The sequence below is a fragment of the Siphateles boraxobius genome, unplaced genomic scaffold, assembly GCF_051911475.1.
Source record: "Siphateles boraxobius isolate OS27281-9 unplaced genomic scaffold, OSU_SipBor_1 31, whole genome shotgun sequence".
In the NCBI taxonomy this organism is placed as follows: Eukaryota; Metazoa; Chordata; class Actinopteri; order Cypriniformes; family Leuciscidae; genus Siphateles; species Siphateles boraxobius.
In genome coordinates, this window is record NW_027508931.1 from 6,511,490 (window position 1) to 6,535,791 (window position 24,302).

The window sequence follows — 24,302 nt, forward strand, 5'->3', positions numbered from 1 at the left end:
ACCAAAAAGGCACATTTATAAAAGCTACTTAAATGTCCTAATTGAACTAAGGTCTAATCCTGGCTTAATCTAAACCCTGTCTGTAAAACCAGGCCTAAATGTTTTAAATGTTAAAAGCGAAAATTCTAAATATATTTTTTAAACTATGATTTCACATTGATTTTCAGCAAAAAAAATACTTGAAATAAAAAAAAATTCTAACATTATATATGTCTTGTCTGTCACCTTAATGCATCCTTGCTGATTAAAAGTATTAATTTCTTTAATCAAAAAGTAATAAAATAAAGAAAAATAGTAACACTAGTTTGGGGTCCAATTCTCACTATTAATTAGTTGCTTATTAGCATGCATATTACTATGATATTTGCTGTTTATTTAAAAAGCACATACTAATGCCTTATTCTGCATGACCATATTCTACATCTCTCAATCCTATACCTAAAATTAACTACCATAATTATTAATAAGCAGAAATGAGGCGGTTATTGAGGCAAAAGTGTTAGTTAATAGTTAGTTAAAAGTGAGAATTGGACCCTAAACTAAAGTGTGACCGACAAAAATGTGAAAATGAGCATGTGCAATTAAATATACATGATAAACAATACCAATGCATTTAATAAAATTCCTTTTTTTATGTCTTTAAAAATTAAATGCACATCTCTCCTATCGTTCATGTCTTGCACAACCAGTACATGCCAAACTTGGGCTTAGCAATACTTAGGTCTACTGACCCAATTTAACCAACTATTAACAAAACACAAACATGCAGATCTTCCACAGGCCCCAATTTCAGCGTCTACATTCCGGCCTCACGTCTTTCTGTGCTACCAAAACTCAGCGTCATAAAAGCAGCCTGAAAGAAGCTTATAGATTATGGATTAAGCAATTATGCAGTTGGGATCACATCTGTTGGACTAAACGCATGGAAGGGAGAGTAAGGGGGGGGGGGGGGGGGGGGTTGGAGGAGAAAAGAAGAAAAGAGGTTACAACTGAGGGGGAAGGGGGAGGGAAATGTTTTTGGGGGGAGAGGAGAGACCCTTATTGACAGGCTTTGGAGCAGAGCAGCTTGACCGCAGCGGTGGCCATGACAACCCCTGGGACTCCCCCATATGCCCCCTGGGATTGTTAGGATTCGTGCAGGGGAGCAGTGCCGTGCCAAGCGGCTTGCATTACCCAAGCGGGGCAGAGGCCAACCCACAGCCCAATAACGTCAAAGAGTAATTGCAAACAAAGCAAAATATAAAACACAAGGACAAGTCTTGAAAAAACAAAAATTTTATTCTGACATGATTGCTTTTGTGACCATCGTATTTCTTGTCTTGGCTCGGGAGGCATTTTTATTGTTAAGGAAGAACCACAGATTGTATTTTTTAAATGTAAATAAAGCCTACTTAAAAAAAAGACATTTTTGGGTATCTTTATGTAATCCAAAATGAAGGCTAAACTAGAGAAATGGCTGCTCCGCGGTTGGGAGGAGAGAAACAGCCAATCACAGCTACAGGATCCTTAAAGACTCCACCCCCTGCATGCAAGTTAGCCAGTCACAGTGCAGTGTCTGCAAACACACACATAAACAAATGCACACATTCCATGATGTCTTCCTCTCCATGGGAGATTGAGACAGTAAACACAGTGGTCTGTTTTAGAGGAGTCAGCAGGGAGATGAAGATTCATAATAAACCCCTTAAATAAAACAATGCTGGACTCGTATGCCCTCCATTGATTATGGAAGCGTATCACAGTGATGACAACTCTGAGCCAAGGGAGCATCCTCAGAAACTCTAATTACAGTTACAAAAATGAAATACAGCCCCTGAAAAAAAAAAAAAAAAAAAAGATAACCCTCATAGCACTAGCAGAGATGACATTGAGATGATGCACAATACAGTAGATAAATCAACCATGCCCAGACTGGCAATAGGGGTGAGGTATGTATATTTGCGTTTGTGTGTGTGTATGTTTGTCTGTGTGTGCGAATGTGTACATGATGACGTTTTCCCCTTCCTTCTCATCCAACCCTATGGAAACCCGTCCCCAAGTTCTATTCGGCTTGGGCGTCGTAGTTGGCCCCGCCGGCCTTCTTCAGCTCATTGCGGAGGTAGTCTTCCTCCAGCTCCCGGGGATCGCTGATCATAAACTCCTTGGCAAAGTTCTGCATGGGAAAAGGACAGCAAACACACGATGAACGATGGAGGGACAGGACGTGAGATTGTTTGCATGAGCGTACTGATTTGTTTACAGTGAAAATGAACATCGTTATCTGCATGTCCGGGTGTGTAAAATTGTGTAAATCTGAGTCGGAAAATTTGCATATGGCGAGAGGGATGGCGTAAGAGAAAATGAAAAAACCAACCCACCTGCACGATGTCTTTTACCAGTGTCTTGTCGGTGCTAATCTTAGCCCTTTGCAGTCCGCTGATGCTCTCGCCAATCCAGGTGATGAGGGTGAACTTGGTACGCTTGCTCATGGCGTCGCCCGTCGTGATCCTCACAAAACCAAAGAGACGGGAGTCATCTGAGAGTCAGAGAGAAAGCAACGAGGAACCTTAACGAGGAGGATGCTGTGCCATTTTCTAGAATATTGTTTGTTTCTTTTAGGACTGTCAATTGATTAAAAATATTAATCAAATTAAATACGCAATTCATTCAATTTGATACACACATATCAAAATGGGTTGAGAAAAGCCTCTAAATTAAGAAGAATCAGACCTTACTCTGGCAGACAAGAACGATATTGAATATACATACAAAAAGTGATTTTAGACGTCAATATTCTTTTTTGAAATATGGCAGTTTTTCTACAATGGACCTATTTGCCACAAATTAAAATTCCACACGATTATTTACCCAATTAAACTGCCCAGCAAAAAACAACAATTACAACAGAATAATAACAACACATAAAATAAAAATTACATATACACATACATATATATATATATTTAAGTAGATAATAAAATAAAATAAAATTTAAAAAATAAACCTATAGTACACTGACATCCACTTTGACACCAAGTTTGTTTTTGAATTGTGCACCACTTTGAATTGTGCACAATAAAACCAGGAGCGTGAGTAGGTAAGTAAATAGGATCGAGTTTGATTTCATGTTGACTTTAATATTAACATGTGCTTCTTTAATGTCTCTCTAGTTTAGCTGAACTCTATCTGTTATTAAACAACAAGGAAGAGCTTAGATTCGAATAAACACTGTCCCCATTGTAGCAAGTGTTTTGAATCTACACTATTGCATTGTTTTCTTTTCCAGAGAAAGAAGTCACAACATAAAATGTAATCTGAGAGCATCACGTGCGAGCGGTGGACGAAGCTGAGAAATTTAAGCTCTATGACATCACATGACATGAAAAACAAGGAACAGAGTGGGTGAGGAAAGGAGGTAATCTAGTTTACCGACTCTATTGATAAGGGTGCAATAATTCATCGGTAACACTCCCAGTCTCTCACAGCTGGCCACTTCCTCCCAAATGTGCTACAACTGCATTGCAGTGGCACTAGGACAAGATTCAAAGAAAACATCAATTGCTCCTAACTCTGGCGTGCCTCTATTTAGTCCCTGACAGCATCAGAGATAGCATTATGCGGAAGAAAGCACTTACTAAACCATTTATTCACATATTAATGATACACACCCTTTGCACTTTGTTCTCTATGTATCTGTGAATATAGTTCTGCTGAAACTTCTGCTTATCCCTAATAAGAATAGCAACAAATGTACACACATTCCGATATATATATATATATATATATATATATATATATATATATATATATATATATATACACACACACACATATATACAGTACATTTAACTTAATTAAACAAACTCAGACAGATAGACAGCTAGACAGACAGACACGATAGATAGACTTTCCTGGAAAACCAATGCCACGTGAATTCCCTTGGTACTACTTGAGACTGATAATATCTGGTTTTCTGTTGTTGATTAACTAGGCTTAAGGTTTAAGAAGCTAAGTCAGGGAACCATGGGTAATACTGTCAGTTGTATTTGGCACATTGACTGTTAAAGTTTCAAGAGCAAAGTGGATGGTGAATCTAAGTCACATTATAGAGACCTCTGCTGTATTTCAATAGAACTGAAACCTTAAACAACTTGCATTTAGGAAGTGAGCAGTGCTCATGAGTCAACATGCTAACAGTCAACAGTGGGAAAGCATGGACTCTAGTAATAAAAAGCATCTTCGAAATGTGGCAATGATTCCTTGCACTTTTACTTCCTCTTGTGTGTACTAAAGACATTTCTAAAGAGCTCACTTCCAGAAAGTCAGTGTATATGTGCTGACTACTACAAGTGTACTCTATACTTCCAGGCTGCCAGGCTATGATGATGCAGCAAAAATAAATATTTAAAATACTAAACTTGTTAGACATCACATAAAACTTAATATATAATGATATGCAAAATGTATTATTTTATTGTGACCCGCTCTATAATTTGTAGCCACTTTGACCCAAAAACCCATTTTGAGTTTATGGACTAAAGTAAAAAGCAAAGTTTAACATAAAAAATCAAGCAGAACAGAAATGTAAGCAATAAAAAATCCTATTCTTCACCCAGAGATTCACTATCAAATAAAACCACATAATAAAGTTAGGATTGGGAGAAAGTTATGCTACTGACATACACTTTATGATACCTGTTAATAAAGCAGCACTCTTTTCATATTGTCCTGTCTACTACAGATTTTTAAAGGGGATTGCAATGCTCATATACATTGCTGGATAAAACAGTTTATGGGCAGCAGCTACAGCACAAATAACTTTAATTTTGGGTTTTCAATAAACTTCATGACTAAAGTTGTCAAAGTATTCTCCAGCAAAACAGCTTATTGTAACATGATACTGCTCCATAAAGGAAGACATCCTTGATCATCTTTCAGAGCACAATGGCAGAAGCGAAGGTATTGCAACACTTGTAGAAGTTTATATCTGCTAGTGGCTACACAATCCACTCATGGAGACTGAACTGAGCACCACCCCCAAATCTCTGTTCATTAAAGATGACAGAATGAGAGGCGAAATATTACATCATTTCATTCTCTCTGTGGAGCTAGACAGTTACTTACAGTTATAAAAAACACTTCATGCAGTGAATCTAATGAATTCTGTTGATTAATCGATTACTAATTCAAATGTGTTTGTATTTAGTAAAAACATCTCATCAGTACCTCACCCTCTTGCCATGTCATCTAGGACAAGTACAAAGCCATATTTGGTATGGTCTACCTTGGAATATAAATTAGCCTACTTCCTAACATGTGATATGTAGAACTTAAAGCGACAGTGCACCCAAAAATGAAACCTCTGTCATCATTAACTCTGTCATGTTTTTTTTTTTTTTTAAACCTGTAAGAGTTTTTCTTTTGTGAAACTCAGAAGGGAAGGTTAGAGCATGTAAGACTCAGTCACCATCCACTTGCATTGTATCTTTTTTGATTGTAAGTGAATGGTGACTGAGTCAGTCCCTAACAAGGAAGACATACAAGTTTGGAACAACATGTAGTGACTAATTATACTTTATTCAACTTTAATTTTTGGGGGGTGAGCTATCCCTTTAACAACTGATTTAGTAATTAATTACAACTGCTTTCAAAAATACCTTAAAGTCCTCCCAACATAAAGCAGGTAAATAAGAAAATTAACTCACCTGTACACTGACTCTTGAATTCTGCATAGTCGGACCCGTGACCACCTGGTACAATAGTAGATCCGTCATACTTAAAAGATGCCCTTTAAAAAGAAAATGTATATTTTAACTGTTGCCAAAACGACGGATGCGTCTCAAAATTTAGCAAGCAGCATTTTTGGGGGAAATGCTGCCTAGTCTCTAGGGTGCAGACTAGATTTTGAGACACTGCCCATGGGTTGAAAGACCCTTCCCAACATGTTGCACCAAATACATTCATGTCATTAAATCAATTTAAAACAGCGTTAAACGGTATCATTTCATAATTCAAATTGTTGAAACAATGTAACGAGTTTTGCCAGCACGCGCCAAACCACACATATCTGGATGTGCAGCAAATCAAGGCTTCACTCACCAGCATATATCTGAGCCGTCGTCTCGCACCAGATTGTATGCTTCTCTGCAAGCCTCTTTGTCAATTCGCGTTGCCATTTCGACGATGCAAAGGAAGATAATGTAACTAAATGCAGAACAAAGCCGGGGGGAATGAGAGAAATCGCAGATAAATCCCAAAGTGCGGCAGAGGTTGCTGCTGGTGTGACAGGAAGGTCTTTTCTCTCAGTGGGATGGAGAGGCAAGTAATTTCACGACTCGATTCATTTCCTATTGCTTCTTAATGGGCGTTAGTGATATTTGTCTGTCAGGTTGCTGTTCCAGTGAATCAGAGAGCTTTTCACCTCCTAATGGCCAACCTGGGTATTGAGCTACATTGAATCCACCCCGTTCTGTGGTCATAACATTTGGTCTGAGCAAAGTTACTCTGCCATCGTGTGGACCTGGGTTTATCTCGAGGTTGCTCTTTTCGGTAATATTTGGATTACAACGAGAATTACCATAGGTGAATAGAAGCAAGAAAAGTACAATTTAACCCGAAGAAACGAAGTAAAAATTATCATAAAATATTAATATAAAAATAAAAGTTTACAATTATTACAATTATTTGCATGATTAGAAGAAGCAAATCCCTTCCCTTGAAATTCTCATTCAGAATAGAATAGATTAATATCAAAACAAAATATAGGTCTATTATCATGTTGCATACACACTTAGATAGATAGATAGATAGATAGATAGATAGATAGATAGATAGATAGATAGATAGATAGATAGATAGATAGATAGATAGATAGATAGATAGATAGATAGATAGATATAGGCTAATTGAATAAATATATTGAATATATTAGGCTAGGCTTCTGTGAGTTTACATTTGAATTTTTGACAGTTTAAGTTTGAAGGGTTGTGACTCATTTAAACATTGCATTGTCTATCTATGGGATTTTGGAGAGTTTTGATCGTTGGCTTAAGAAAAACCGTAAGTTGGACAAGTCAGAAAAGGCTGTCTTTGTCGAGCTTGGTGGTCATAGTTTGTTGAGTTAAGAAATTTGATCTTAGAAATTATTATATCATTATAACAATAAGTTATAAACAATAACAATTATTGTAAAATTACAATAGGCTATTAGCTACTATTTTTGTAACATTTTAATATAGAGGAGATGACCAGTGAGCCAATGTACCGTATTGTTATTGTTATTATTATTATTATTATTATTATTAGTAGTAGTAGTAGTAGTAGTAGTATCAGTAGTAGTAGTAGTAGTAGTATGTGGACACAACAGTCTAAATTTCTTCAGGGCGAAATTGAGCACAAAAAAACTTTTATTTTGAAATAAAGGTCAACACGGAAGGGAGAACTCAGCATTCACAGTGCCACGGTCAAAATAACTTGTTTATAATCACCGATAATCACGTACGGGTATTTAACTAGTTGTTAATACGGACAAAGAATGGAAAAATGGTAAAATAATATCTGCATTTGACTGTACGGTTATTGCCTAAGATGTGTCGATAAAATATGTAAAATTAAATTGAATATCAGTGAAACGTAGTCACGAGTTATTGTGCATGTGTAAATGCCCCTTTCCTTTTGTATTCAGCCTTTGTATTTTTTACTATGTCTGTTCCTGTTTTGAGCGTTATATAATTGTATATTATACATGGTTACATCTAGTCACTCCCCATCATTTTTTTTACTACGATTTTTTGCAGAGAGTCCTATGGCAGGTGACACAATGGACACTGGAAAGCAATCTCGTCATTCACGTCCTCACAGAATAAGTGAATATTCAAAGGTATGCATAACAGTAGTGTTGTTATGGTTAACTAAAATTATTAAAATCATTTTCGATGATTGAAATAAAACTGCAATAAAATATAACTTAAAAATCTTAAATGAAAACTAACTGAAATAAGTGTAAGTTTAAGTACTAAAATGACATAAAAAATTAACATGACAAAAGCACAAAAAGTTAAAAAAGAAAATTTGAAAATAAAAGCTAATTAAAAAACAATAAATTCTATAATAGTATAGAAATAATAATAAAATAACTGATGCACCACTCTGTCTTATTTTGTTATTATAAATTAAAAAAAATTCAATAAAAATTAAAATTCATAATATGAAATAAACATTTATTGTTACTCAATTATGGATTCTCAATGATTGCATTATTAATAAAAGTAATACTTTTTTATTTTTATAGTAAGTTAAAGGTAAGTTAATCATCTGCTTTCACACAAAGTGAAGACTCCTGTTATATAAGTCTGCTAGAAAACTTTTGTATTCTTCAAAGAGTGGGCCTTCTTATGAGCGCCACCATGATGGACCATGTTGACGTCACATGACTAGCTAGCAAACCTCATGCACACAGGTGTCAGTATAAAGTCTTAAAACACTGGGCTGATAAGAATTGAGATAAGAAAAACTGCACATTTTATATTTATCAAAACTTTTAAAAAGTCTGTTGCAAGTGTCTTGAAACTATCATGAACTAACTAACTCTGATGCACAACAGGTGTATCGATGGGCAGACCAGGCTAATTACCTCCTTCAAGGGTTAAATGAGCAAAGACAGCATGGCCAACTGTGTGATGTTGTTCTGGTGGCCGATGACCAGCGGATCCCTGCACATCGGGCTTTGCTTGCGGTGTCCAGCCCCTACTTCCAGGCGATGTTCACCTTGGGCATGCGAGAGGAACACGAGGCAGAGGTAGAGCTGGTGGGAGCCTCATACGTTGGTGTTAAAGCAGTAGTGGACTTCCTGTACAGCGGAGAGTTACCACTCGATGGTGGAAACATCGACTACGTCCTGGAAACTGCTCACTTGCTCCAGGTGTGGCGAGCTGTAGATTTCTGTTGCCAATATCTGGAGAAAGAGGTACGTGAGGACAACTACTTGTACCTTCAGGAACTTGCCTTCCTTTATAGTCTAGACCGCCTGGATGCCTTCATAGACCGTTTTATTCTGGAGCATTTCACCACGCTTTCCATCACATCCGAGTTCCTCCAAGACGTGCGCCTACCCAAGCTTTGTGCTTACCTCGCAGATGAGCAGGTGCAGCACGAGAATGAGCAAGCTCTTCTGCAGGTCACCTTGCAGTGGTTGAATCAAAGACCCGAACGCCTTGCGTTCGCCCAGCAGCTTCTCTCCAACATTCGCTTAGCTCTTATCCCGCCAGATGACCTCATAGGGCGCATATTGCCAGCCATACGTTCCCTGCTGCCTCCGGACGCAGGCTGTGAGGCATTAGTGGAGGAAGCAGTGGGCTATCACACGAGACTGAGCGCCCAACCTGTTCTCCAGACAACACGCACAGGGCTTCGAGGAGGTGTGGAGCGCCTGCTGTTGGTGGGAGGGGAGGTGTCTGAACGTGGAGAGGAGTTGAGTGCCGAGGTGTGCTGGCTGAATGAAGAAGCAGGAAACTGGGTTGTCGAGACACAGCTGCCAGCTCAGAGGAGTCACCACTGCGTTGCAGTTTTGGGGGGATTTATCTTCACTACAGGTGGGAGCTCCTCGCGGGACAATGGGGGAGATTCTGCAAGCAACTTGCTGTATCGATATGACCCCCGAAGCAACGTGTGGGTTAAGGTAATGAGCTTCACTCCTGACAGTTTAAAAAGCCAGCAACGTTTAAGTTTCAGCAGCAGGGCTCCAGACTATAGCTAGTCACTCTTTATTTTCATTTTTTTATTAATACATTTATTACTATTTATTATTTTTATGTGTTTATTACTACATAATTGTGTCTCCATCCAAACTTAAGAACAATGATTTACTGTCAAATGTGTACATTTATGGGATAAATAGAGGTGTGTGTGTGTGTGTGTGTGTGTGTGTGTGTGTGTGTGTGTGTGTGTGTGTGTGTGTGTGTGTGTGTGTGTGTGTGTGTGTGTAAGTGCATTGTTTAGTGCTTTTGAAAGAAGTGTGTCTTTTGCTGCCTCTTAAAAAATGGCAGTGGTTTGGGTGGAAGTTTTGCAGCTCATTCCACCAGAGAGAACCAGAAGTGAAAGTTTTGGAGAGTGACTTTGTGAAGGAACAACAAGACGTCGCTCATTCAGTGACCTTAGCTGGTGGGAGGGAGTATACACTGGTAGGAGAGATTTGAGGTAGGGAGGTGCTGTTCCAGTGGTAGTTCTGAGGCTGTGTTAAAGCCTTAAATTCGATTCTGGCCGCAATGGAGCGAGGAGTGGTTAGTGGGAGGGATGTAGAGACCAGTGAGGAAATGTGTGTAGGAGAGGGAACAGAGGTTATAGCAAAAGGTGACCAGAGGAGGATTCAGGGGTGAGCATGAAGGCAGAGTGACCGAAGACTGGTGAAAGAAGTGGTCAGAAAGATGTAGTTAACTTGTGAGGATGAGATCTAGCTTTTTGCCTGCTTTGTGTGTCACAGGAGTGTGCTCTCTTGTGAAGTCAAACAAGGCTAGAAGAGTTAGGAAATCAGTTGCTTGAGGTTTGTCTAGGTGGATGTTGAAGTCACCAAGAACTACACCAGCACGTCCAGCTCTTCCAGGAAGTTGCCTAGTTGACTTGGTGGGCGGTAGATGACAATAAGATGAAGTTTGGCAGGATTAGTAACAGTGATGATATCATGATGTTCAAATGATGTGTAATTGCAGTAAAAAGAGAGAGGAGAGAATTTCCAGGTCTTGAAAATGAGTAGACTTGCCCCCTCCCCCCCAACGCCCTTGACCATGTGGATGAGGGGTGTGGGAGAAAGTGAAATTGGTGGAGAGTTAAGTCACAGTTATTACAGGACCTTTAATTTTATAGATCTAATAATATAGATGAAGATATAAAATGTCAAATTAAGTGTTAATTAAAATAATAATAATTAGCAAGCATGAGACAGTTAAAGAATTGTACCAGAGTTTGAATGTTAATCCGACTGTTAATCTGCAGGGTGCCCCTATGAACCAGCGGCGTGTGGATTTCTTTCTGGGAACCATGGGAGACTGTCTTATAGCCGTTGGGGGACGCAATGATAGCGGTGCTTTGTCTTCTGTTGAAGTGTACCATCCTGTTGAGGACTACTGGGCCTATGTTGCAGGATTGCCCAGGTTGGTTGGTTGTTTTTGATTTTAAAAAAATGTAAGTTTGCACCAGTTTATGTGGATCCACATTGTATACTCCTGTTCAAAAGTTTAGGGTCAGTAGTAAATTAATATTTTATTTGACTTTTCTATTCATCAAAGAATTTTTTATAAAAATGTTTCATGGTTTTCAAAAAACTATTAATCAGCACAACTGTTTTTCATCATTGATAATAATACATGTTCCTTGAGGACAAAATCAGCATATTAGAATGATTTCTGAGGGATCATGTGACACTGAAGACTGGAGTACTGATGCTGAAAATTCAGCTTTGCATCACATGAATACATTAAATTTTAAAATGGAAAATCAAATAAATGCAGACTTTTTCAAACAGAACTCAATTCTACCGACACCAAATATCTGAATGGTAGTGTACTTGGTACTGTCACAAATTAATAGCATCTCACTCAGGTTCATGTCATTTAATCACATTGGGCTTTCTTTCCACTGTGGAACATAAACCTCATGCCACAAAAACAATTTCTTTCCATTTGTAACTGGCCTCATCAACACTTTTTCATACCCGTTACATTAATCGCACACTACTCAGTTTGCAATGCTGCACCTTCTTCAAAGTTCTAACTGTGACTTTTTGCACACATTACACTAATGTATAGTTAAATTTTAAAATAGATGTCTATTTTTATGAATAATATTTTTATTCCTTGTTTTAACTATTTTTATGCACCTGTGCATCAGGACAAATTCCTTGTACATGTTGAACTTGGCAATAAAAGCTGATTCTGATTCTAAAGGTAATTTATTGGGGCTGCTAAAAAAAATTGTGAAAATATTCACACAAAAATACCGTTAAAGTGGCTCAAATCTCATCCTTTCTCATGTTCAATAAAAAAAAACGGTCAAATATTAATATTAACTTTTCTTTAAAAAAATTGTAATCTTCTTTCATAGATTCACATATGGTCATGCGGGGACTATTCTCAAGGACATTGTCTACATCTCTGGGGGTCATGATTACCAGATCGGCCCGTACAGACGTGACATGCTAAGTTATGACCCTAAAACTGCGGACACGTGGACAGAACGACAGGCCATGATCTTGGCGCGAGGCTGGCACTCTATGGCGTCTCTGGAGGACAGAATCTATGTCATCGGGGGCAGTGATGACCATGAGGACAGCATGGAGCGTTTCGACGTGTTGGGAGTGGAGGCCTTTGACCCGCAGACTGATCAATGGACCAAGATAGCCCCTCTCAGGTACCCTAACAGTGAGGCAGGGGTGGCGGTCTTGGATGGAAAGATCTACGTACTGGGAGGGTACACCTGGGAGGCCATGGACTTTTCTCAGGGCACTCAAGTGTTTTGTCCAGACAAGGGCCAGTGGGTCTTGGGTCCAAATCTACCGAAGCACATTGCTGGAGCTTCGGCTTGTGTGTGCCTTGTCAGACCCCAGCAAACCAATAGTATAGAGGGCCATACCTCAGGACACACAGAGAGAGATAAACAGAATTCCAGCCAACAGCAACACAGGTGATTGTCTGGGGCACCTTATTGGATTCAAAAAAGTGATCTGAAGAACACTTTTATGAGTATTGACTTTCTGAATGTAGGTTGGCATAAGCTTGATGCCATTGGCTGCCTCTCCGATCCTTTTAAAAAGAGGTCAGCAGGAGATACTGTGATATGTTAGACTATGAATTGAAGTTGAAAAGCACAAACTAATATTGTAGTTTTTTTGTTACAAGCTTTTTTGGAGTTCTCAGTTACAATTAAAACATACTGAAGTGACCATTTTACATGACTGTTTCCACCGTTTTTTTTGTTTTTTTTTTATGATTTTAAGTACAATATTATTCAAAAGTTTGGGGTCAGTAAGATAAAAAAAAATAATACTTTAATTCAGACCTAGAGAAATAAAATTGTTATAAAATATTTGTTTAAAATAAATGCTGGTCTTTTGAAATGTTTATTCATCAAAGAATGCTGATTTTTTTTTTTATCTTGAATTCTGCTAAAAGTATTAAGCTGCACAACTGTTTTCAACATTGTTAATAATAAGAAATTATCACCAAATTGGCATATAAAATGATTTCTGAAGGATCATGTGACATTGAAGACTGGAGTAATGGCTGCAGAAATTGACCTTTGCCATCACAGGAACATTTTAGAATATATTAAAATATAATTTTTTTATTTTAAATAGTAATAATCGCAATATTACTGTTTTAACAGTCGTTTAGATCATATAAATGCAGTTTTGGTGAACATAAGAGACTTCTTTCAAAAATATTTAAAAAAAATCTTACAGACCCCAAACTTTTGAACGGTAGTGTATGCCTTGATGCTTTATTTTACAGTAAAAACAAAAGTTACAGTAATGACATCTGTGAGTGTTTTTCAAAAAGAATTTTATTCCAGTGCCTTAAAATGTTGTCGTTTATCTATACACATATTAATACATGGAACTAACGATCAAAAACAGTATCTTCTTTACTCCATCCTCCAGAAGTGCTTCGTCATTTTTCTCTAGGTGGGGTCTTTATCTTCCAAGACTAAAAGCATTTCACTTGAAGGGGTAAAAGGGATGTGGTTCCAATCTGAGGAGCAATAACACTATCCAGTTAACTGCATGCTAGCCATGTTTGTTTACAGTATTTAGTAAGTATACAGTGAATTCTCTGTATGAACAAAATGCCCACATTATCTACTATTTGCCTAAATGCAGAATACATTGTCTCCTGCAATGCATTTAATGTGACCTTTCATTTCCAAAAGAATTGATGTCCTTCTTGATTTCCCAAGTTAAGACATTTTTACACAAAATTGTTTAAATGCAAAATAAAAGTTTTTATTTTTGAAACTATAAGCATGTAACTCTACGGTGCACCTACTGTTTTAGAAGTGTTTACAGTTTCATATTGCATGGTTTTACATACATACATACATATATATATATATATATTTTTTTTTTATAAAGTAGAATAACATATTCTCTTACTGTGTAATGATGCAGGCCCTCCAGCCTCGATTTAGAGACCTTAGAGCATTCATATCCTCTTCATCCAGAGTGAAATCAAAGATCTGCACACAGACAAATAATAGGGGTAGTAGTTACAATAGTTAATAGTTTTGTGACTGGAAAATGTGAAGTTACAAGAAATTTGTATTAGGGCAACTCTTTTTCACTTAATATTTTGCTTGGATTAAAGCTCAAGGTTACAGCTGACATCATTTGGAGAAATGATATGTAATATTGGAATAAATTGAATATTCAGAATTTTACCTTTGTGTTCTCTAAAATGTGATGGGGTTTCATACTCTTCGGGATCACTACAATGCTCTGTTGAATGTGATACCTCAATAGAACCTGTAGGACAATCAAATACAACAATAAAACCCCAAAAGAGAAAAGTGGATTACGATACGATACGATACAATACGATACTTGTAATCGTAGAAAGGTATGACCTGTCCAGGGGTCCGTCTGTGCTTCTTGGCAATATCCCCGACAACAGAATCCTCCAGTAATGTCCTGGGATCCGTATCCCCTCTTTGGCTGCATAGGTAAGGAAATGAATAAGGAATTGTATAAAATATCATCTGATGTTTAGGTTATACCTTTAAAAAATGTTTTTAATGGACTCATCATTCCCACCCTTCTCATTTGCTTTGATGAGATTTAGACCTGACTCATGTTTAAATTGTCGTTGTACACTTACATAGTTTAAACTTACTATTCTGAAGGTCTCCCAGGTGAGCCAAATGGACTGTATGCTGTTAAAGCAATGTTCTTGGACTTACAGTAGTCAATCAAATCAGACTGAACCAGGTAAGGATGAAGCTCCACCTGTAATACAAATAGCTATTTATGTTGGTAGTAACAATTATCTATGAATATTTATCATGCTAATATAATTTGATTCATAGTTCCCTAATTTAAAGGTGCACCATGTCAGAGTTACTGTAATTAAGATTCCTATTTGTAAAAAGCGTTCAGTTCCTCTTAAAACTTGTAATTATAGCTTGTAAACTCATAATTTTCGGAGAGCTCCGACTTGTACCACGTGATCGCTGACATTAATCGCTGTCACCACAGCAGATTAATTTAGTCGTTTTGTCGTTAATTTTGAGTCTGATGACATGAACAACTCCAAGTAGAAAGTCATGTGTTGTGATCTCTTAATTATTGTAATTACGACATGGCTTGAACATAGCAAACCCAAACCTCAATTGATCTACAACTTGGTAGACAAATATGATGTACATGCACCTGATTAACAGCAGGTGGGATTTTGGCCACATACAGCAATCTCTCTAATTGGTCGATTGTAAAGTTAGACACACCAATACTTTTCACCTTTCCTGTGGCTTTCAGAGCTTCCATTCCCTGAAACAGACGTCAGCACACTCGTCATTAGCAATGTATTTACATGATATGCTGAGTGTTAGCGGTTAGCATTAGCCTACCTTCCAGACATCAACATAGTCTATGTCAGTTGTGAGCATCTTTCCATCCTTTTCTGGGAAAAGCTCATCGCCCATTTTCTGTAAGTTATTATAAAGCAAGTATATTTTAACTTGAATACAAGAAATAAAGTTAAACAATTAAAAAAGTAACTGATGCTATGGCTACATAATTTAAAAAAAAAAAGTTTTTTAAAAAAAAATTACTGTAAGAAAGTGAACACTCCATGTTTGGGAGGCTACTAATACATTTGATGTTGATCTTGGTATTCATGTAGAGAGGTAAAAAGCTATGTGGGCACTTAAATCACACTTAAAATGGAGGAATGACATTTATTATACACTATATTGAAAAAGTTTTGGGACATCTGCCTTTACATGCACATGAACTTTAATGACATCCTATTCTTAATCAGTAGGTTTTAATATGGAGATGGCCCACCCTTTGCAGATATAACAGCTTCAACTCTTCTGGGAAGGCTTTCCACAAGGTTTAGCAGTGTGTTTATTGGGAATTTTTGACCATTCTTCTAGAAGTGCATTTAGCCCATCCCTAAACTGTTCCCACAAAGATGGGAGCAGTAAATTGTCCAAAATGTCTTGGTATGCTGAAGCATTAAGAGTTCCTTTCACTGGAACTAAGGGGCCAAGCCCAACCCCTGAAAAACAACCCCACACCACAATCCCCCCTCCACCACACTTTACACTTGGCACAATGCATTCAGGCAAGTACCATTCTCCCGGCAACCGCCAAACCTAGACTCGTCCATCGGATTGCCAGACAGAGAAGCGTGAAGAGTCCAGTAGCGGCGTGATTTGCACCACTGCATCCGATGTTTGCATTGCACCTGGTGATGTGAGGCTTGGATGCAGCTACTTGGCCTTGGAAACCTATTCCATGAAGCTCTCTATGCACTGTTCTTTAGCTAATCTGAAGGCCACAAAGTTTGGAGGTCTGTAGCTAAGGACTCTGCAGAAAGTTGGTGACCCTGTTCTGTGATTTTACGTGGCCTAATACTTCTTGGCTGAGTTGCTGTTGTTCCCAATTGCTTCCACTTTGTTATAATACCACTAACAGTTGACTTTGGAATAATTAATAGTGAGGAAAATTACTGCACAATTTACTGTAACAGACTTACTGCACAGGTGGGAATCTATCACGGTACCATGCTTGAAATCAATGAGCTTCTGAGAGCGACCCATTCTTTCACAAAAGTTTTTAGAAGCAGTCTGCATGCCTAGGTGATTGATTTTATACTGTGGCCATGAAAGTGACACCTGAATTCAATGATTTGAAGTGGTGTCCCAATACTTTTGGCAATGTAGTGTACATATGAATCAAATGCATTGATACAAATTATTTTTAAGTGTGACTTAAGTGTCCAAAGAATTTTGAGGTCACTGATTTTTGTATTACCTTAAGTCCTACTGGAAAGTGCATTAGGTAGAGGTCCAGGTAGTCTAGCTGAAGGTCATTTAAAGATTTATTTAAGCAAACTGGAATGTCTTCAGAAGCATGGTGAGTACACCACAGCTGGAAAAAAATAGGCATCATTATTGCATGTATGATGTTTTTGCTCCTTTTAAATGTGTCTATTGCACCTTAGATCACCAACATAACTTAAACCTACTTTACTGACTATGAACATGTCTTGGCGTCTGATGATGCCCTGCTGTATCTTGGACTGGATGGCCTTCCCCACCTCTGTCTCAATCCTGTAGCTATAGGCTGTATCTATCTGCCGATATCCAGCAGCAATCGCTGCCTCAGCTGCCCTTTGAGACATATCTAGTGCAGTGGCCTGTTTACCATGTTGTAAAACATTAAAACATTGCTAGTTTCTGTTGCATAAGATTGTGCCATTATTACACTATTAAACATTACAAGATGTCGTTGGTAATGTATTAAGAAACAGAAATCACAAAATTAAAACAAAAGTAAATCAAAGATACAGGGAAAGACAAGCAATTAATAATTACATATATAACAATAATAACACACACGCATATATTACACACCCATATACGGGTGGTGGGGCATGTTGTCACAATGGAAACCAGTCATTGAATAGGCTATTATTATTGTTTATATTTATAATAATTGAAACCAACATAAAAATGACTGCTAGCATTTGTGCAACAAAACTTGTAGTTCTTGTAGTTTTCCATATAACTTCCCAATGTGACAACTAGCCCTTGTAATGTCCCCTACCCCATATTCAGGTAAATCTGAATGCTCATCTGAGAGTCATTTCAATGTAAAAAAGTTTCCAGATTGATCTGAATGTATCCTATATAGTTAGTATGAGGCCATTATAGAAATGGAATGCTACCTCTGGCTTCCATGTTCCAAGTCCCAGTAGTGGCATGAGTGTGCCATCATTTAGTTCAATCGTCCTAGGTTTTCCAGTTCTCTCCTCCATGTAAGTGTGTAAGTGCAATGAATAGCAGCTAAGTGGACTGACTTGTCTTTCCTGTCCAAGATCTCATATCTTCCTCTTTTCCGTTTAAGCAGACTTGCCTTCTCTTTATCTTTGCAGTTAATCATTGAACTTGACGAGGAGTGTGCCAGTAGTGTGTATGTGTGTGAGTGCAGATAATTTACCACTATTGTTCCTGTTCGTATGTTTCCTACTGGCTGTTGGTACAATTGTGTGAAGGTGACCTTAGAGCTCATGTGACCCTGTGTTACTTCCTCGTGTGTGTGTGTACACTTTCTTAACCTACATTGTGAGGATCAAATGTCCTCACAAGGATAGTAGGATAGTAAAACCTGAGATCACTTACATTGTGGAGTTCCAGCAGTCCCCACAAGGGAAATGAATTAATAAACATACTAAGCGATGCTTATTTGAACATGTAAAAATGCAAAACGTTTTCTGTGATGGGTAGGTTTAGAGGTAGAAGTAAAAATTAAGTTTTCACCTTTAATTACCTCTAAAAAAGGTATAAAAAAGAGAAAAGCTTTGTATTCGGCAATTTGTGCATCAAACACTGGAGGGCAGCACACTTACACAAAAGCATGTCCCTAAATCAGTCCTGGTTTTGATTTGTCTAAGAAACCTTAAAAACTTTGTCAAACCATACAAGGTTTTTCACAAATCCACCTGATTTTCACATCTTGAGGAAGTAAGAGAGTGTAAGAAGTGGTAAAAAAAAAATCCCTTTCCAAAAATCCATTTAATCTATTTGTAGGCTATAGCAATCTTTAAAGTTAAACTATGTAACTTATTTTGTTCAAAATTAACCAAATTTAAAGAATGAGTGTCACGGTAGACACATTCTCTGTTCCTTCTCGTCTCGTGTTTATGTTGTGGTTTGAATGCACGTGGGTAGTGGGCGTGAATGTATGACATCACCTGATCCACTTCAGCTGATCCTCATTCACTTCACCAGCTGCAGTCAATCTCACCACTCTATTTATACTTACCGCTGTTCTATCATCCTTGTCAGATCGTTGTTTGATGTCGTTCGTGTTGGTGTTCCAGTGTCCAGTTCCTGCCTTGTGTTCCAGTTCCTGTTCTCCGTCTTCGTCTTTGGATTTCGTCTGCTGTTTCACCGTCACCGCACCATCGTCTCTTCACCACCGGATCCTGACCACCGAAGTCCCTGTGTCACCCGTTCTACATCTGCCTGTACTGCATCATCATCATCATCATCCTTATTAAATCTACTGTTTACTTGCATTTGCTTCTCGTCTATTATTACATGATGACAGAACGATCTGACCAGGAAAGAGAAGCAGCGAGTGCATCACAGAGATCGATGGAGGAATTCATTCACCATAGCATCAGGAGGATGGATTCGCAGCAGCGAGAGATCGGCGACACGGGACGCGCAGTACAGGCCTTGGTGACACAGGTGTCCGAGCTCACCCAGCAGATCCAACGCCTACAGGGTCCCACTGCGCCGCCCACACCGACCGTTCCTCCCATACCACCAGAAGGACCCTCCCAGCCAGAGCCCCGTCTTCCAGTGCCAGAGCATTATGCCGGTGAGACTACCTTTTGCAGAGCATTTTTGACCCGCTGTACGATGCATTTCGCTTTACAGCCCCGCACGTTCAACACGGAACAAGCGAAGGTGGCGTTCGTTCTCACTCTGCTGACGGGGAAGGCTGCGCTTTGGGGAACGGCGGTGTGGGAGAACCAACACCCATGCTGCGCCTCGTTCCAGACCCTCGCCGCCGAAATGAGGAAAGTTTTCGACAGGGCTGTCTCTGGGAGAGAGGCAGCCCGAAGACTGGCGGAACTACAGCAGGGAGAAAGGTCGGTTTCGGACTACTCTATTGAATTTCGGACCCTGGCGGCGGAGTGCGGCTGGAACGAGGAGGCGCAGTGGGATATGTTCCTGCATGGGTTGGCTGACCACGTCCAGAGGGAGGTCTACGCCCTGGATCTACCCACCACTCTCAACGGGTTGGTCGACTTGGCTCTGCGGGTGGACGCTCGGCTGTCTAGGGTCGAGCGCCGAGCCCCGTCCACCCGTACCTTCGCAGGGACCGACCCTCCACGATCCAGCGGCAGGGACGTGGTCAGCCCCGTCTACGATCCCGAGCCCATGCAGGTGGGTCGAGCTCGGCTTTCCCGGGAGGAGAGGGAGAGGCGGAGATCCCAGGGCCTTTGCCTGTATTGTGGAGGAGCGGGACATTACGCATACAACTGTCCGGTAAAAGGCCAAGCCCGATAGTAAAACTGAGGCTACTATCGGGTGGGATCTCCGCTAGGAAGACCTCATCATCGATTACATCTACCTCCACACTCCTTCCGGTAAGACTAAGGTGGTCAGTCCAACAGCACGACTGCCATGCACTTCTGGACTCTGGGGCTGAAGGTAATTTTATGGACCACACTTTTGCACAGAAAATTCAGATTCCCCTCAGACCCCTCACTCACAGAATTGCCGTTCACGCACTCAATGGACAAGAACTCCCCACCATTTCCCTTTGCACTGAAGACATCACCCTCACCACTTCCGGCAACCATTCTGAGACTATTTCATTCTTCATCATGGACTCACCCCTTGCACCCGTCGTCCTCGGACACCCCTGGCTCATCCGTCACAACCCCCGAGTGGACTGGCACCATAGATCAGTACTGGAGTGGAGCAAGGAATGTCATAAGTCTTGTCTCGTGTCTGCCTGTTCGTCTGTGCCTGTTTCTGTGTTTCAGGAGGAAGCAGGGGATCTGTCTAACGTGCCCGCGGAGTACCTGGACCTGAAGGAGGTGTTCAGTAAGTCTCGTGCTGCTTCTCTCCCTCCGCATCGTCCCTATGACTGTGCTATAGATTTACTGCCAGGTAAGTCTCCGCCTAAAGGCAAGTTATATTCACTTTCTATTCCAGAAAGGGAGGCTATGGAGAAATATATTTCTGATTCTCTAGCAACCAAGTTCATTCGCCCTTCCTCTTCTCCAGCGGGGGCGGGGTTCTTTTTTGTGGGGAAGAAGGACGGTTCTCTGCGACCTTGTATTGATTACCGAGGGCTGAATAACATCACGGTAAAGAATACTTATCCTTTGCCGTTGATGTCTTCAGCCTTCGAGAGGTTGCAGGGAGCGTCCATCTTCACAAAACTGGATTTACGTAACGCTTATCATTTGGTTCGCATCAGGGAGGGGGATGAATGGAAAACTGCGTTTAACACCCCCAGGGGGCACTTTGAATATTTGGTCATGCCTTTCGGGCTGTCCAACTCCCCAGCAGTTTTCCAGGCACTGGTCAACGACGTGTTGCGAGATATGATCGATCAGTTCATATATGTCTACCTGGATGACATATTGATTTTTTCTTCTTCTCTCCAGGAACACGTGCAACACATCAGACGAGTGCTTCAGAGGTTGCTAGAGAATGGGCTTTTTGTCAAGGCGGAGAAATGCGATTTCCATGCACAGTCGGTCCCGTTTTTAGGGTACATCGTCTCGTCTGAGGGAGTGCGGATGGACCCTGAGAAGATCAAGGCTGTGGTAGATTGGCCAAGCCCAGATTCCCGCAAGGCCCTGCAGAGGTTTCTGGGATTCGCCAATTTCTACCGGCGTTTTATTCGCAATTTTAGCCAACTAGTCGCACCTCTGACTGCCTTGACCTCCCCCAGAACTACGTTCAGGTGGTCAGACACAGCCGAAGCTGTGTTCTCCAAACTAAAGGGCCGCTTTGTTTCAGCCCCCATCCTTGTCGCCCCTGATTCTTCACGTCAGTTCGTGGTGGAGGTCGACGCATCAGAGGTGGGAGTAGGCGCAGTGTTGTCCCAACGCTCTTCCACAGACGACAGGATGCATCCCTGCGCGTTTTTGTCTCATCGTTTATCTCCAGCCGAACGCAATTACGACATTGGTAACAGAGAGTTGTTGGCAGTTAAGTTAGCGTTGGAGGAATGGCGCCACTGGTTAGAAGGGTCGGGGGTACCTTTTATTGTCTGGACTGATCACAAGAACCTAGAGTACATCAGAACCGCCAAAAGATTGAACTCCAGGCAGGCTCGATGGGCATTATTTTTCGGTCGCTTCGATTTTACTCTTTCATACCGCCCGGGTTCCAAGAACGTCAAACCCGATTCACTATCCCGTATATTTGATTTTTCCGAACGCCCGTCTACTCCCGAGTGTATTTTGCCCGAAACTCTATTCGTTTCCACACTCACATGGGAGGTCGAATCGAAGGTCAAGAAGGCCTTAGAAGGGGTAACGCCTCCGCCCGGTTGCCCACCGAACCGATTGTTTGTGCCGGAGGGATTACGGTCCGACGTTATTCAGTGGGGTCATAACTCCAACGTGGCTTGCCATCCAGGAGTTAATCGTACTAGCTTTTTGGTCAAGCAACGGTTCTGGTGGCCACTTATGGCTCGCGATATTCACGATTTTGTTTTGGCTTGCTCGGTTTGTGCCACTGGTAAGACTTCCAATCGACCTCCAGATGGGTTACTCCAACCGCTGTCGGTTCCTTCGAGACCCTGGTCCCACATCGCACTAGATTTTATTACCGCCCTCCCGCCCTCTCAGGGGAACACAGTCGTTTTGACTGTAGTGGACCGATTCTCGAAGGCAGCCCATTTTGTCCCCTTACCCAAATTACCCTCAGCTAAGGAGACAGCGGTTACAGTCGTAGATCACGTTTTTCGTTTACATGGCCTTCCGATTGACGTGGTGTCCGACAGGGGACCCCAGTTCGTGTCCAAATTTTGGCGAGAGTTTTGCAGATTACTGGGGGCGACGGTTAGTTTGTCCTCAGGGTTTCATCCCCAGAGCAATGGTCAAACCGAGAGAGCCAACCAGGATTTGGAGAGAGTGTTGCGATGTTTGGTTTCCAAGAATCCTTCCTCTTGGAGTCAACAACTCTCCATGGTGGAGTACGCCCACAACACGTTGCCAGTGTCGGCTACGGGCCTATCTCCGTTTGAGTGTAGTGTAGGTTACCAGCCACCAATTTTTCCCAGTCTGGAATCCGAGGTCGCGGTCCCCTCCGCTCACGCCTTTGTTCAGAGGTGTCACCGTACCTGGACTAGAGCCCGTGAGACTCTACTCCAGGTGGGGGCGCGCACTAAGGCTAAGGCCGATCGCCACAGGTCGAAGCCTCCCGTATACGTCGTTGGTCAAAAGGTGTGGCTTTCAACCAAGAACATTCCTCTTCGCTCCGTATCTAACAAACTTGCTCCCAAATTTATTGGCCCGTTTGCTGTCACCAAGATCATTAGCCCGGTGGCAGTCCGCCTCAAATTGCCTCCCGCGTACAGGAGGATCCATCCCGCCTTCCATGTATCTAAAATTAAACCCGTGTTTCATTCTCATATTAATCCGCCTGTCCCGGTTCCTCCCCCACCGCGACTCGTAGATGGGGAGACCACGTATTCGGTTAATCGTATACTGAACTCCAGGCGGAGAGGACGCGGATTCCAGTACTTGGTGGACTGGGAGGGTTACGGTCCGGAGGAGAGAAGTTGGGTGCCTGCTAGAGACATACTGGATCACTCCCTCATCGATGATTACAATCGACAGGGTAAGGAGTCTGGGAACGCCAGGAGGCGTTCTTAGGAGGAGGGGTACTGTCACGGTAGACACATTCTCTGTTCCTTCTCGTCTCGTGTTTATGTTGTGGTTTGAATGCACGTGGGTAGTGGGCGTGAATGTATGACATCACCTGATCCACTTCAGCTGATCCTCATTCACTTCACCAGCTGCAGTCAATCTCACCACTCTATTTATACTTACCGCTGTTCTATCATCCTTGTCAGATCGTTGTTTGATGTCGTTCGTGTTGGTGTTCCAGTGTCCAGTTCCTGCCTTGTGTTCCAGTTCCTGTTCTCCGTCTTCGTCTTTGGATTTCGTCTGCTGTTTCACCGTCACCGCACCATCGTCTCTTCACCACCGGATCCTGACCACCGAAGTCCCTGTGTCACCCGTTCTACATCTGCCTGTACTGCATCATCATCATCATCATCCTTATTAAATCTACTGTTTACTTGCATTTGCTTCTCGTCTATTATTACATGATGACAATGAGTCAATACAATGAATCAATCCTTTCAAAACGTGTTTTGCCTTACCCAGATTGTTCTGTGTTAAAACTTTAGACCCGATACGATCGGATGGTTTTCGCGGGAAATTGCGTAGCCTACATGTTGTTCGTTCACCCGTACGTGCCTCGTCATACCTAAGAGAGAAAAGTTGCTCCAGCTACTTTTGCTATGTTTGTCCAAATACTGTGATTTAGCTGATCTAAGCACC

At 40.9% G+C, this 24,302-nt stretch overlaps 3 protein-coding genes across 4 annotated transcripts; 1 reads left to right on the forward strand and 2 right to left on the reverse strand.

The window, feature by feature from the left end:
- Window positions 1–1,259: 1,259 nt before the first annotated feature.
- cotl1 (coactosin-like F-actin binding protein 1) lies at window positions 1,260–6,404 on the reverse strand. The gene is made up of 4 exons (XM_077193554.1): window positions 6,079–6,404; window positions 5,685–5,767; window positions 2,358–2,515; window positions 1,260–2,152 (listed from the first exon to the last, which is right to left on the reverse strand). The coding sequence occupies exons 1-4, from the start codon at window positions 6,153–6,155 to the stop codon at window positions 2,042–2,044; spliced, it is 429 nt and encodes a 142-aa protein (XP_077049669.1). The 5' UTR covers window positions 6,156–6,404; the 3' UTR covers window positions 1,260–2,041.
- A 988-nt stretch (window positions 6,405–7,392) lies between these two features.
- On the forward strand, window positions 7,393–12,917 carry klhl36 (kelch-like family member 36). Its single transcript, XM_077193550.1, has 5 exons — window positions 7,393–7,524; window positions 7,776–7,858; window positions 8,582–9,655; window positions 10,966–11,123; window positions 12,073–12,917. The coding sequence occupies exons 2-5, from the start codon at window positions 7,784–7,786 to the stop codon at window positions 12,653–12,655; spliced, it is 1,890 nt and encodes a 629-aa protein (XP_077049665.1). The 5' UTR covers window positions 7,393–7,524; window positions 7,776–7,783; the 3' UTR covers window positions 12,656–12,917.
- A 595-nt stretch (window positions 12,918–13,512) lies between these two features.
- Window positions 13,513–24,205, reverse strand: LOC143696822 (aldo-keto reductase family 1 member B1). 2 transcript variants are annotated; one of them, XM_077193553.1, is made up of 10 exons: window positions 24,122–24,205; window positions 17,217–17,387; window positions 17,003–17,119; window positions 15,589–15,666; window positions 15,392–15,508; window positions 14,856–14,968; window positions 14,590–14,677; window positions 14,405–14,488; window positions 14,120–14,202; window positions 13,513–13,718 (listed from the first exon to the last, which is right to left on the reverse strand). In XM_077193553.1, the coding sequence occupies exons 2-10, from the start codon at window positions 17,370–17,372 to the stop codon at window positions 13,685–13,687; spliced, it is 870 nt and encodes a 289-aa protein (XP_077049668.1). In that variant the 5' UTR covers window positions 17,373–17,387; window positions 24,122–24,205; the 3' UTR covers window positions 13,513–13,684. The 2 variants fall into 2 exon arrangements, with proteins under 2 accessions (XP_077049668.1, XP_077049666.1); XM_077193551.1 differs by lacking the exon at window positions 24,122–24,205 and adding an exon at window positions 17,919–18,194.
- Window positions 24,206–24,302: the final 97 nt, after the last annotated feature.